This window comes from Netta rufina (assembly GCF_964035555.1).
Source record: "Netta rufina genome assembly, chromosome: 6".
Taxonomy (NCBI): domain Eukaryota; kingdom Metazoa; phylum Chordata; class Aves; order Anseriformes; family Anatidae; genus Netta; species Netta rufina.
Window position 1 is genome coordinate 25,768,884 of NC_140129.1, and position 14,832 is coordinate 25,783,715.

At 46.8% G+C, this 14,832-nt stretch overlaps 1 protein-coding gene across 2 annotated transcripts in view; it reads left to right on the forward strand.

The window, feature by feature from the left end:
- The window catches only part of SEMA5B (semaphorin 5B), a 260,389-nt gene that overhangs the window by 113,143 nt on the left and 132,414 nt on the right, over window positions 1-14,832 (forward strand). For both annotated transcript variants that reach the window (XM_084289290.1, XM_084289291.1), the window contains exon 4: window positions 13,981-14,186. In XM_084289290.1, coding sequence (XP_084145416.1) covers window positions 14,033-14,186 — 154 coding nt within the window. In that variant the 5' untranslated portion in view covers window positions 13,981-14,032. The remainder of the gene's footprint in view (window positions 1-13,980; window positions 14,187-14,832) is intronic.

Sequence of the window (14,832 nt, forward strand, 5' to 3'; positions counted from 1 at the left end):
CCATGCGAGCCTATTTCCCCCGCGTATGCTGTCAGTCTTCATTATAAGGCTTTTCTTGCACTGAAGTATATCTTTTGCAGTCTGAATTCAGAAATAACAATAAAAAGCCACTTCTCTAACATACAGAGCTTTCTTTTAATGGAGGTTTTTTGAAGAGCTCTGCTCTTACTCCACCAATCTGCACCTAATTGCAAGTGGCTCAGTGCCCATTGACGGAAACCCAAAATCCTGGATCCCATAACTCGTCGGTTTGAGATGGATTAAATTAAGCTTCAGATTTAATTTTTTTAATCTTAATTCTACCTCCACCTTTAATATCTGAGGGCACAACAAGCGTACGTGTCTCTGGAAGGTGTTTTTTACATGAGCCAGGTTGCCACCTGCAGCCTCGGAGCCGGAGTCGTGGTGGAGTTGCGCACCTGATGGCTTTCCCATCCGCTTCTCGCTTGTCAGCCCGTAACTTTACTTAAAGACAAACGAATTGTAATTAAAACAATCCTTTTTTATTCCCTAAAACCAACATCCTGTAAAGTTTATAAGACCACTGGCTATATTTATGGCCCCTACACCCCCAAGGGGGGGCTGTGCTGCTTTTGTCTGAGGCTTCATCGCCGCCACGGGAGCAAGGGCTGAACCGTGCATCAATGTTCGTCGGAGGAGACCTGAGAGATTTATAATGGGAAAACGCTGACAGTTTGGTAATTTATTGCCACACTAATGGGCAGTGCTGTAGTTCCTGACAGCTCCAAGCCTTTGTTCTCCGGGATAGCTGGTTTCTAGTCCACTTGCTTTCCTGGATTCTCCCCCTGCTGTCTGATGAATGGGTTGAGGATGGTGAATTTCTCTATCTCTGCATTTTCCTGAGTCTTTTTTCACATCCTTCCACTTGTAGGACTTCTGGTGTTGAAATTTGTATGGGGTTACGGGAACTTCACAGCTGAAAGGCCTCTTCACCCAAGTTGCTTTTGTCCTGGTTGCTCTTGTGGCCGCGGCCCCAGCGGCGCACGTCGCCACGTCCCGAGGAGCGCACAGCCACCGAGCAGCTCCTGCTTCTCCCAACTTGTTTGAGGAGAGGGCTGTGCATCTGCATAATGGCCTCAGACAGAAAGTGCTTTATCTTGGCGAGTTAGTGAGTCAGTTTAGGGGTATTCTATTGGCAAACGCTTTCAGAGAAATTATGCATGGTAAATTAATGAAGGCCGGCAGAGGTATTATGGTGGGTGAATGCACATGCCATTAGAGTCAATGGCTGGCTGAAAAAAGTTAACGGTCATTAAGTGACTGTTAAAAAGGCCGGTGGACACAGATTTACTCCCTTGCAGGGCTCGGGCTGGGTTAGGGGAAGACAGAGCTCGCCTTGGCCGCCGGGCCACAGGACAGCCCGGCCTCTGTGCGTCCATCCCCGCCTCCGTTGGCTCCTGCCTCTGGGAGATCCAGAGCCCGCGAGAGCCCGACATGCGAGCAGGTAAAGCCCCCGCGTCCCTTCTCCTTTCTGGGCACTGCTTGGGGACAGAGCCGAGGCGGCTGGCCCAGGGTAATGTTTGAAGAGGGCTTCAAGGGTGCCGGAAAGGGAGCCCGGCGGCGGGGACGTGGCAGGACAGGGGGTGTTGGCGCCATCCCCTCCGAGGAGGGAGCTCTCAAATAAGTCCCCTGTGAGTAGCGGGGTGTCACCTCCCCTTCGCGTTCAGATAGCGAGGACATTGGGTGGGTGTTGGAGCAGACCTGACCGTGAGCTGGCGGTATGGAAATGGAGCACTGAGCTGCGGCTGAAGGTTAGGCAGCCCTCTACCATTGCTGGCAATTCAGCCGTGAATTTGCCTTATACAAAATAGAAGAGACGTGGGCTATTTCCTGGGCACCTCTGTTCCTCCCGGGCCTGTGTCCTTCCCCTTGAGCGGTGTCGATTTTTTTTCCCCACATTGTATTTTGAATGCGTTCATTCTGACTGAAATAAAATGCATGGAGAAAATTAATGATTTGATATCTGCTCGCTGCCGCCAAAAGAAATATAAAAGCGTCTTTGATCTGGGGGCTTTAAAAAAAAGTGAGCCGGACCAGTTACTGATACTTACTTACTGACCTAAGTAAGTGATAAAGCGACTGTGTCGAAGTTTAATTAGTCTTGATCAAGATAGGTTTTTAAGATTTAGAACTGGTGGCCTTTTGAAGAAGAAAGGCTTCGAGATGTCATTTATGCCACAACATGTCCTTTTATCACACTTTGTATTTCTCCAGCAGGAGCGGTTTTTATTTTAGAGAAAAAGAGAAATGGCTCATTTGATGGAGATTAGCACGGACAAGCTTACTAATATCTGAACACAATTTCTCTGTCTTACCTTTTTCTGTATTTCATATCCCACAGAGATTACCTCAGACTGCTGTTGTTAGTCACTGTTATTTATATAAAGATATGTAATGCGTTTGTGCTGGAGGGGTCGCCTGTAACGGGGTGTGCAATTTCAGAGTGTGGGGACGGGCAGGAATTACGGTGAAGAATTGCTTCCCAGTGACAGCTTTATCCTGTCTGTAATATGTCATTGCGTGTGACTTCCAATTAATCACGCAGTAACAAAACATTGCGTCTGGCGACAGTGGTGCGGCCATTAATATCGAGAAGCAAGTCTCGGCTTTATGAACACAAACGCTGTCGCGGTCCCCTGCCCGCTCGTGCACTTTAATCACCTCGTCTCAACGTGGAAGGCCCATTTCTCTCTTCCCCTCTCCCCCATCAGCCTCCATTGTGATCTATTAAACTGCAATCCATAACGTCTCGCCTCGCCGTAATGCTCCGAGGGTGTGCGCTTTGGAATGATTGCAGGAATTTGACTTTGTCTCACTCTGCCTTGACCTTGGTGCCTTCGGTGCCTTCCCCTCCCTCTGTTTTCAAAGAGGGAGTGAGGGGTTGGGAGAGAGAATAGGAGAGTGACAGAGTGGACTTCGGAGATATTTCATGGGAGGTTTAATGTTGCTCTTTGAGGAAATGGGGGAGATAAAAGGTAAGAGAGAGGCCGTTACTGGAAGACAAAAAGTACAGATTTGCAAATTTTCAGGAGAAAAGGCATCAGGATGTCGAGCATAACTGGCTCCATAGACGGAAGGCTGCCGTGTGCTGGACCTCATTGGTAAGCACGGTGGAAACCTTGCAGTAATTCTTCCTCTTGCTCAGTCTCCCATTTATAATAAGATTGCTCGGTAATGTATCAATTTAAGTAAAATCCCCAAATCTCCTTGTGTTTTACAGCTATATCTATATCCTGAGCGGAAACATAAAGAGCCAGTTGGGTGCTTTGTGCTTGGGCCACCAAGAAAGAAGGACGCCCTGGTCCCAGCCACCCAGCTGAGTCCCTGTTATTACACCCGACCAAATTCGGGGCTGGAGTCTCACTCCATGGAAATCCGTGGTCTTTTTCAGTTGTTTCTTTTGGGTTAGCACTCAGGTTTTACACCTTACACGACAAATGAGAAGCCTGGCAGTAATTAGTGTCAATGCTTTTCTTTTTCCCCCAGGAAGGAGATGAATTTAATTTTAAAAAAGTGCTTGGCTGGACAGTGTTGGAAGAATCTCCTGAGCAATCTGAAGGCAGAGCACATTATATGAAACAGATGAAATGCATTTCTGTATCTTTTCCTATGTATTAATACTGTTTGCGAATTTATGACACATTTGACCACTTGCCTTGAAAAGCACACACTGGACGAGGCGTTTGTGTTAGCCGTGGGCTGTGACAATGGTGTGTTGGGTGCGTGGAGTACTTTCACTTTGCCTAAAAATGAAGCAAAAATCTTTGTGAGCGATAACAGCGAGGTTAGGAGCTCCCCGGGGAGATCTTCCTTCTCTGGCTGGCTGAATCTCCCCGTTGTCCCTGAATTATCAGCCAGACAACACAACAAGAGGTAAAGGAGGGTTTAACGTGGTTGTTCTGGGGTAAGTGGTGTTTTACACCGCACCACACAAGGTCCTCACTCCCTCTGGGCATTGCGACTTGTGCCAGTTGGCAAGGGTACTGGGTTTGGCTCTTTAATTAACGCTCCCCCATCTATCCTGCCGCATTAGCAGTGCATCTGACAGGATGCTGAACTTGCAAAACTGCAAGAAATAAAAGCAATTCCCCTCAAGTAGACTTGAAGGCATTTGGTATCACAAAAGGTGACCTCTTTGGTCATTAGACTGGGCCTGATCCCTGGCAGATGCAAACCAGCACAGCTTCATAAAGCCATTTAATGCCAGGCGTACTAGGATCCTATTGCATGCAGGAGAGGCTCCAAGAAGGAGGGTATGTAATCAATTTCTCCTTCCCAAATTATTTTTCCAGAATCCCCACAGTATGGTGTTTGAGTAATAGAATAATTTCCTAGCTATTAAGAGCCTGAAAATCAGCAGTAATTAACTTAGTGCAAATTCTTCTCTTCCTCTCCCTCCTCCTTGCTCAAAAAAACAAACAAACCCCCTTTCTCAGTGGAGGAAATGCAGATGGAAGCGGTGTCTTCCGCCTTAGTGAAGCCGTGTATAGACTACATTTCCCCCCCCCTTTCGGTTCTGTGAATAACATAATTGCTTTGTTATCCCTCAGGGGATTTGTAATATTAACATTGGTTAATGACATTAATTCAAGTTTTTACCATTAATAAAATGGCATTGCTTAAAATTAAGCATTACATTTCAATTAGTAGTCCATCGAAGACTTTAATAGTCTGGAGCATTAAAGTGATTTTTTTTTTAATTTCTTATTAATTTTTTATTGTATCATGCTAATTTCCAAAGAGTGATTGAAAGCCCAGCTGATCCAACCACCGACCCTATCTGCCATGTTTCTTGAGGGAACTTCTTTCTTTTATGACATTATGCAAAAAGGTCACATTTCCACAAAGCAGGAATCTGTTTCCGTCACCTCCTGAATTCATTATCATCCTTTTTACTTTTTAACATGAGGCACATGATATACAGGCACCCCAGGTGGACATGTTTAAATTAATCTAGTAATAATTGATTCAGAAGAGATTTGGAGGACAGAATTTGCATAAAAGCCATAATGAGAGCAAATCCTCCAAGGCCAGACTGAACAGCTAAGTCCCTGAATAACTTACATCTTCTAAACTAATTTGGTTATATATGCAGTACGAAGGTGTGGGGGCTGGAGCACCGTGTGATTGGAATTCATTACAAATAATTCATCTGCTCCGGAAAGCCTGGCCTTGCGATGTATAAAAACCATATCAGCCCCCAAATGCGTGCTCAGGCCCTGCCTCCTGGAAGCTGACGGTGAGGTTTCTGTCTGAGGGCTCACTTATTTTTTTTCCAAAGCATTTCTGAGGAGCAATGCTGGCGCCCCAGGGCTGGGGCATGCTGTCGGACCAGTGCTTCTCCTCCTCGTAGGGTGTCCTCCAAGCTGAGGTTTTGGCTGGGCATTGGAAATGACCAAAGAGCTGGGTGTGGGGGACGGTCTCAGCTGTTAGTTTCAGATATTCGTCCCTTCCTTTCCAGCACGGAGCTGCTTAGCTAGGTCATTGGGTTTGTATTAAATTCTGCATCACCTTGGTGTCTGGGAATTTAGGGTAAGGGACATCTTACAGGGTTGGGACCGTGCAGACTATAGGCTGTTCACATAAAGTAAATCTGTGGGCAGTGAAAATTATGACTCCAGTTCATTAAAAGAATGCAGCCAGGGGCTTTTTGAGGGGTCACTGCCCTGCTTCACATTCTCTTTGCCTAAATATGTTTGAGAAAAATGCTAAAAGGGTCTTGCTGTGACCCCGTACAGTAATTCCTGTGTTGGGGAGCTGGGATTAGCAGGTAACACAGAGCCACGCTCCTAGTATCCGATAGGTAGCACGGGGTTTTCGGAGAAAGAGGAAAATTCAGCTCAGCCTTTTCAGAAATTGCTGAACACTGAATATTTTCCAGGGGAAAATTGATGTTGCTGTGGTTTTTTTTTGAGCTGCCCGTTCCCTCATTGCTGCCCTCCGATGCCGCCCTGCAGCCAGGTAGGTCTGGCAGGAGCTCCCCTGCAGCACCCCGGGGACAATGCCAGAGTCGGGGCAGCCCAAGGCAGGGGGAAGAGTTATGAGAGCCAACAGGTAGCTGCTGCTGCGAGAAACAAGAGGAGAGCTGGGCATGGCAGGAGAAAACGGAGCCTGGCTGACGATTATTATTTTGTCTGTTCGGATTTGGGGCATATATTGGCAGCTTGAATGCCTTCTGGCCAAGGGTTTCCATATGATAAATGATGCTGCGCAGTGCCAGGAAGAAGCCGCAGCAAAACATATTCTTGTCTCCAAGCAGGCTGAAACTCGGGAGCAGCGCTCCAGCGAGGCGTTATTCTCCTGGAGTTACGATGAAGCCCGTCTGTGTTAAGTGGCAACTGGTAATCACAAGGCTTTGACCAAAACAGAAAAGCTGTGGTTTCTCTCTCTTGCACAGGCAAGCATTAAAAGAGAAAGTTCTTCTCACCAGCACGGGAAGGAGCTGCTGGGAGCAGAGAGGTGACTTGTGGCATCACATCATCTGCCTCTGACCCCGGCACAGGGGGTTTTCCTCTGCTGGAGAGTCGAATTTTAAGATTGCGCCAGCTCAAAGGAAAAATAAGATTTTTCTAATTTCATCTTAGTGTTTTCCCAGCTGTACAGCCATGAGGTTGCCACAGTGGCCACTACACAGCTTATGGAGGTTGCCTATCTGCTCAATGCAATCTGTGGACTGCTGTGGTCCCTGGCTCGCCCTCACAGTGTGAAGAGAGAAATCTTGCCAGTTTCCAACCTGCATGAAGTCTGGTACAATTTGGAACCACTGTCACTACCTTCCATACTAAAATCCCATCAGATGTCTCCAGTGGACCCTGTAATTAGAGTTGAATAAAAAACTAGTGTCAATAAAACAAAGGCTAGCACTCTTAATAGCTCAAAATTCAAGGGCACTTACAGTTTTCATAATAAACTGTGAGAAAAATAAATAAATAAAAGCCCACATCAGGAGCGTTTAGAGGAATAGAGAAGAGTTTACTTCTTCTCCTGACTACCAAAAGCTGATTGCCATTACTAGTGAGCAAAACCAGAGTTTGTTGTGTTTCGGTTTCGCCAGCTGTAATGCCACAGCTGCAGGTTGGAGGGGCAGGGGGAGCACCCCACGTCTGGAAATCACTGCAGGTATATCAGCCCCTCCAGGCTGGTGGTGGGGCCTGTGGCTCTGCTAATTTGCAAATGTACAAGCCGTTCCCACACTGTGCAGGGGGCAACTGGAAGAGAAGCTGCTGCAGTAGTGTTTGTACAACAGCTGTAGGTTTAAGGCATGTGGGCTTGGGCACTAAATCTCAAACCAGAAAGAGCCCGTTGGCAGTAAGGGCTGGTTGCAGTTACTCTGCTGCTGAACCTACGGTACCTGCGTTATGTAGCTGATCTGCATGTAAAGAGCACAGCTGGTCCTTTACATCTGGATTTACAGCAGCCGTGCAGAGGGCTCTACATCATGTGTACAGCAAGAGAAGAGCCTGCAGAGCTCCAGGCATGCTCCCCTGCTGCAGGCAGGGCTCTGAAATCGATAACGTGCTGCTGCTGTCCCGGGTACCCAGGGGATGCCTTGCCGCTTGGGCTGTGTGTTGCCCTCATTCATCCTGCCCTGTCGATGGAGCATCCAGAGGCCTTGACTGGGAGCCAGGAGCTCCTGAGTCCTGATCCAGGCTGCAGCAAACTTGGAGCTGAATTGCAGTCGGGCTAAGTACCACAGCATCCCTTGCGTCCTGCTGTTGTGTAGCTGGCTGTTGCGAATCGCATCCTCAGCTTTTGTCTCAGTGCTTCACAGATGGAGCACATGAAAAATAACTCCACAGTTGGTCCAGGTCCCAAAAATACCTTTGCTTTGACAGTCTTGCAGAGAGGCGAGTCTGTGAGCAACAAACGGAAGGTCTTTCCATCCCCGGTGTAGAGGCAGTCTTCTGGAGAGCAGCAGAAGCCTAACACCAGGAAAATAAATGTGTGTAAGCTTTCGTTGCCAAACCCGATCTTTGGATAAACAGAAAACTTCAGACTCCAAGGCACCTTTTCACAAGTGCTAAATTCATACCCCAAACAAACCCTCCCCAAACCTCTCATGTCTTTATATTATGTGTAGCCTGTAAAAAAAGAGATCTAGAGCCCTTTGGGGAGAGCCTCTCCAGGCAGTTGGGGACAAACTCGATGTGTGGTCAGGTTAGCGCTATTCAAAGGCAGGGCTGAGTGTCAGCAGAGCAGGTATTTATTTATGCCCGCTGGCCTTGGCAGGAGCCCAGCAGCACAGCGTCTTTTGCTCTGCTACACAGGCTTTTATTGTTGAATCAGCTTTATTTCACGACAGCTTTCTACAGTGGGTTCCTGTTCGGGAGGGCCTCCTCCGAAGGTGAGGAATAGCTCGGTTTGCAGGACGGTGCCGCCACAAAGCTGCTGCTGAGGCCAAGCCACCAGGTGGGAGCTGGAGGGGGCTCACACCCAGCCACGGGAAGGGCCCTGACACCGACCCACTCATTTTGGACCAAGCCCTTATTAAAAGAGCTTTGTCTCCATTACCTGAGCTGAATGAGAACTTCCCACTGCCTTCTGTGGTTTGGGACCTTGACCAGTCGTAGGTGGGTTTGAACAGCAATTGAAAAACACTCTAGAAATAAAATACCCCAAATTATGCTGTCAATCTTTTGTGGGATGTAGCCTGAAGAAGATCAAGCTGTAGACTATTACTATTCAGCTCCACTACAGGCTTCATGGGCCCTGAACCAAGCAGCATATTAGGTTAAACTGATTTCTCCTCTGCTGAGTTACCTGAATTATTTATATGGATCTAGATAACAGAAAGGTTGCAACGAAGTGACCTGTATCGTGAGATCTTGATTGTTTTGTTCCTGATATAAAACCTACTGCAATGCTGTGGTGGGTACCGTGCCGGCCGAGAGGCAGGAGCTGGGAGGGTGCCCAGCGGTGAGCGTGGAGCTCCAGTTTCCACCCTGCTGCTGAACTGTAGGGTTTCTTTAAAAGATAACCCTCGGATTAGATGCATGAAAATGTGGTACACTCTTCCTGGGGCGTTGCGAGAGCAGGTTCAGCGTGAGGCTCTTGCATGCTGTTGTGGGAATCCCTGAGCACGGGGCGCAGGACAGCATGACAAAACCCAGCTCCCGTGTGTTTGCCTCAAAAATAAACGAACGGGCAAAGCTCAGCATAGCGAGGCTGCTCCGTGTCCCCAGCACAGGCACTAGAGGCTGGGCACAGTGACACGGCCAGAGGAAAGGCCGTGCCTTTTCCTCGACAGTGTGCCCAGCCCTCGAGCCAGCCCAAGGCAGGAATTCCTGCTGGAGGGGAGGGCACGGAGCGGTGCAGGGACAAGGGCCGAGGTTTTGTTGGCCTCGCAGTTCTCTTTTTTAGGACAGAGCCGCCTGTGCCTGCCTGTCGTAGCCGCATTGCTGAGCTGCCGTGCTCTAAAATGTTTGTATTTATTTCCTTAATTCTGCCAGTGCTGTTTTGAATACTTCAGTGTTCAGCTCTTGCCTCTGCTCTTCTTCTCTCTGGTATCCCATTCTAATAAAATCATAACTGTGCCAATGACAAAAGATCCCGAGCGGGAGAATTAATGCTTTTTCAGGAGGTTCCTTTTTTAGCCTTTTTTAAAGGCATCTCTTTTCTTTAAAATGAAAGATGAAGCATTTTCTTTTATCCTTAAACTTTACTGTCACGTTTTATTAAGTCAAAATGATAGTTACAGTCAGAGGAAAGCAGGATATGGATTCCTGGTACAGCCATTTTTAAAGTGCGCTTTGTTTTAAAGCCTTGAAGATTGATTGAAGGTATTTTTCTTTTCGACACGGAGCTTTAGTCAAAGGGGGCCTGATCTGAGTTACCCTCTGTAAATCAGGATTAGTTCCTGCCAAATCGATGGAGTTGCAATCCTACAATACCGGGGGAGTCGGAGAAGTCTCTCGCCCCGAAAGCAAACACAGGGGGACCACAGGCGATCCCCCAGCACTGTGCTTGGGCAGGGGGCGAAGCCATGAGGCCTAGTGGGATGCAGGCTGTCCCTGCCAGGCTGCTGGGAGAAGGGGACACGTGCCAGTGGGTCTGTGCTCGCAGGATCATCAGGGCTGCACGTCTCCCATCTGTGGTGACACACTGGGCCTGCAGACCTCCTGCGGCCCCCAGGAGGAGCAGCCCTCGGCCCGGCCTGTGCCTGATTTAGGAGACAAGAGGACGGTGGCAGAAGCGGTGCTCTACAAAATGCCTCTCTCTGGAGCGTGTTTCATGGCATCCAGCAGGGCCTGAATTTGTTGACCTTCCTGGCTGAGGGCCAGAGGGATTCAGTGTGCATGGCAGGAGAGGGGGAGAGAGGCCCCAGCCCAAGGTCTTGGGGCCTTCACCACGGGCTTTCAGGAGGGAGAGGACAGAAAGACTTGGACAGACAATCTTGCTGGACGTTTTCATCCCTTTTTTTTTAATGTGTCTGCATTTTGGAGCGGGGAAATAGCCAAGGTGGTATAGATACATCAAAATGAGCGAATACAGAATGGGAACGATATGTCCTGCCTGGGATTTGAGTTTAACCAGGGATTTCAGCTCTTGTCTCTCATCTGTACTGAAACCTTGACAGCTGATTTCTCGAGCCCTAAGCCATTTTGAGCAGAGAGACTTTAATAAGAACAGCTCTTTTTATAGCATTTAAACTGTGTCTAAACGGCTTAGCACCAGGACAAGTTTCAGCAGCACAAGCCGCGGCGAGCCTGGGCTGCGCTTAGGACGTGCGGTGCTTCAGTGGTCCGGCCGTGGAGGGCTGCTCCAGCCCTCGCAGTGAAAATCTGCAGCTGGGGCAAAATGGGAGGCTTGAGTCTGGCCATCTCCAGCAGAATTAAAACATTTACACTTCATAGCTAGCTGCCAGACTCTCCCAGACAGCCACTAGTTTGCTCTTGGCCTACAACTGATCTCCTCCTGCACACTGCACTTTTTCATATGGTGAGTATGGGTTTTTTGGAAATAAAGTCGCAGCAGCTGGGAATAGCAGTTACTTAGTTAGGGCCTCTCTTAAAATATTCAGAAGAAAATGGCCAAGGCAGCCTGAGAAGGGGCAGATTGTAGGAGTAACCGTTTGCAATACTATCTGCAGTCTGAATTTTGTTCAGCCGATGCTCCAGGGCTCTGATTTCTTTTGCCCTTGATCAAGCTGGAATTTACCCGCTGACTCCAGTTCAGGGCTGCACATGGCACAGATTTTGTTTAGTAGATTTGATGGATGTAATTGGATGAAAGAGGTAGCCAAGGAAGGGAGGGATACAAGCTTTTTATATTGTTTATTTTTCATCTTTCTTTGATCATGTATTTCCACTCCACGTCAAGTTTAAAACCATGATTTTCATGCACACTTCGCATTTCCCTATGACAATAAGGAAAAAGAAGATGGAACTTTACCCCAAATACTGGTTACAGCTTTCTAAGGAATGCTGAAGTCCCTTGGACTGTGGTAAAATCTCCCAGGGAAAGTGGCAGAAATCCAGCTCCTTGGCACATTTTACAACTAGTCCAGACAAAACACTAGTAAGTGTACTCTGCTTTGGCACAGAATAGGCTGTGGGACATTATGAAGCTTTCTTGTATGCAACTTTTTCTCATTTCATGGCCCTGTCGAGTGCGAGGCTTGAATTTACTCATCTGCTGATTCTAGACCACACAAGGCCCTGGAGGAGCATTGGAGGACTGCGGGGAAGCTCTGCTCTGTGTCCTTGAGCACTGTTATCTAATTTAAAAGTTTTATTCACCTGACTTGAGATCATTTTTTGGATGCTTCGTACATGAAAACAGCCATATTGGCTCAGATTAAAAGTCTGTCAGTACCTTATTTCTAGGATTAGCTAATAACAGCTGCACTGGGAGGAGTACAGCACGTGTAACGTCAGATTTCTGTGCCTGTCTCTTCCAGTTTCCAGCAAGGATATCTGATAGTGAAAAAGTCCTCTTGCAATATTCATTTCCCACAACAAGCATCTCCTATCTAGGGAAGGTTTGGCTTTGTCTCTTCTGGAACTATTAGTGGAGCTACAGAACTGCATCTCCCTGGGGTTCACATCTGTGTGCTGTATTTAACTTCTGGATCTATACTGGAAAAACTGTCATTTAAACCAATGGCTGAAAAAATAATCCAATGCTTCATCATCAATAACTTCCATTACAGCGTGACTTGCACAACATCTCCATCATCTGAGGTGCCACAGTACCCATTTGTGTATGCCCTGCAGTATGCTTGTGCTTAATGACTAAACGCTGTGCTGGCTTTAGCTTTGAATGATTTCACATCTATAACTTCTGCCAGTCCCATTTTTTAATTTAACATTATATTTGCTGTGTTAAAAACAACAACAACAACAAAAGCAAAGCACAGCTCCATAGCGAAGTGCTGCAGAAATTCCTTTGGAGAAATGGAAGGGCTTTTCATACAGTTCTGCATAAAATCTGTATGTATATGGGTCTGGAAAAATTGTGAAATGCTGTAATCTCTCACTCACACTAGTTAGGAAACCAAGTCCCAAGAACTCCCCCAAATTCTGAATGCCAGTGTTATTTTCAGTCAGTGGTATGCAGCTACTGCAGGGGATATGCATAATGGATGCACTGGCAACTCATCTTTGTGCCAGTGTTTAAAGTCACAGAGCAATAGAGATAAGAATAAAACATAGGCTCCATCTTTCAAGCCTGCTGTCTGCCATCGCTGCTGTAAGCACTCTGTTATTGCTCCTGTGGTGCCCAAGGACCTTTACAAACTTCTTCCAGCTCCTCGATGTCACAGCATTGTCCCCTGTGTTGGAGTTCGCTCCACGCCACGAGCCTGCCATTGCTTATCAGTGCCTCACGTTACTGGCTCCCAGTCTGGCCACTTCAGCTCACTGAAGGTGTTTTGGAGTCTCCAACCAAAAATATAGAGGTGTTGGGCACTGCAGGAGGTGACTGTTGTGCTCCCCTTATGAATCACTACACCCACGGGAATTGAAAATCTCATTATGTGCGAATTTAATCTGAATCAGCTTTATCACTAGGTAAGATTCAAGGATAGAAGACTCCGTTTGTTTGAAAACACGTGTTTGCAATAATTGAACAAAGTTACGGAGGAAAACACAATGTGCACATCAGTAGGATTAAATTTGGCAATGCAGATTTTCCTAAGCTGCCGCAGCATCTTGGGGAGCTTGTGGCATGGGCTAATTAATCCACCGTCCCCTGCCTCAGGCCCGGTAGGCCCTGGGGAGCTTTTAGAGCTATATCTTTTCTGCTTCTATTGTTAAAAACTGCTCACGTAGAAAAGGCATGATTTGCCCCTCTCCTAGCCGGTGAGAAGAGCTCCTCCTCTTCAGCTGTGGCTCAGCTCTTGTGTCTGGGAGCTCTAGCATCCCACGATAATGCAGGCAATTGACTCTCTTCTCACCATTCTCCCTATTAAGCTCTTAATTTTTATGTTACACCTTAATTAGCACTTTCCTGGCAACACCTTTCAATTGGCTTTTCTTGTTTCAAGGCATTTAAAACAGCAGTTGTAAAATGTATAAATCTCCTATTAGAACAGCATTCCTTGCATGTGTTCTGGCGTGCCCTTAGCAATTTCTTGAGTGTAAGACAACATTTAAACATGGACATGTCATGCAGCTGGGGAGCGAGGTGTCCACTGGGGGTCACAGTTACACCTGGAGTATTTGTGAGCTCATATTGTCACCACTAACCATGGCACACTGGGTACTGTGTACACATGCCCCAAAGCTACACATATAAATATTTAGAAAGCTGTGCACTTCACCTCTCTTTGAAGTTAAAAGCCCAAATACAGTCGTAAATTGGGTCATTTGTTTTTTAGTTACTGGTTTTTGAGATATTTTCATGTGTACTTACCACAAGTGGGGTTGGCATGAAAGGGGAACTCCACCCTTCTCTACCCATGTTACACACTGTGGATAAGCATTCATCTTTCTGAAAGCGGAATTATTTGTGTTTCAGGTATCCTCCCTGGGCCTACCTTGGAAGCTAGATCTGCGACCGCCCTTCAGTCATGGTTGTTTCAAGATTAAAGGCCATTTCCCTGTCATTGCCAAGCCTTTTTCTTCTTGCTTTTCATCTCTCAGCATCACAGAATGTACCTGAATACTCTGAAGCTGAACATCAGCAGTGTGTCAGGAAAGAACATCCCACAATTGCTTTTGAAGGTAAGAGCTTCTATTCCTGTTTCAAGTTCCAGTAGGATGATCCATTTTGAAGTCCTTCCTGGTGTTGTTATGGATGATGGTTGAATTGGTGCTTTTCCTTACACCTGCTATCCACAGGCCAGTGCAAGTGGGCTGGTGAATAACATCCGCTTTGATGCTTTGCAGGGTTTTCACTCTGAGGTTTCACAGCAGTCACATAATTCAGGCAGTTTAGGGACTACTGGTCTAAGAATCTCCACTTCCAATTCTGCTACAGCCTCCTAGTAACCTTGTGCTGTGTTGAAACTGTTTCTCAGTTTCCTTTCTTCTAAATGGATTCAGTAGTGTTTATATACCTTTCATGGCTGGCTGGATCCAGTTCCATAAAGTGGTAAGTGAGAGAGAATTTGGACATATCTGAATGCAAGAGAAGTAAATTGATTTAAAATTATAGTGACTGACATTTTTGTTGCCTTTTTTTTTTGTATGTATGTATTTATCACTTCTGCCAGTAGTTTTTCACCTGGACACTCGACAAGGTCTTAAGAATGTAAGAGGGAGCCTTTGTACTGCAGTGTCCTGCTACACCACACAAAAATGTGGACAATCCTTTTACTGTCCCTTTGCCATGTGGAATTACCCTTGTTCTTATCTCAGTTGGATTTTC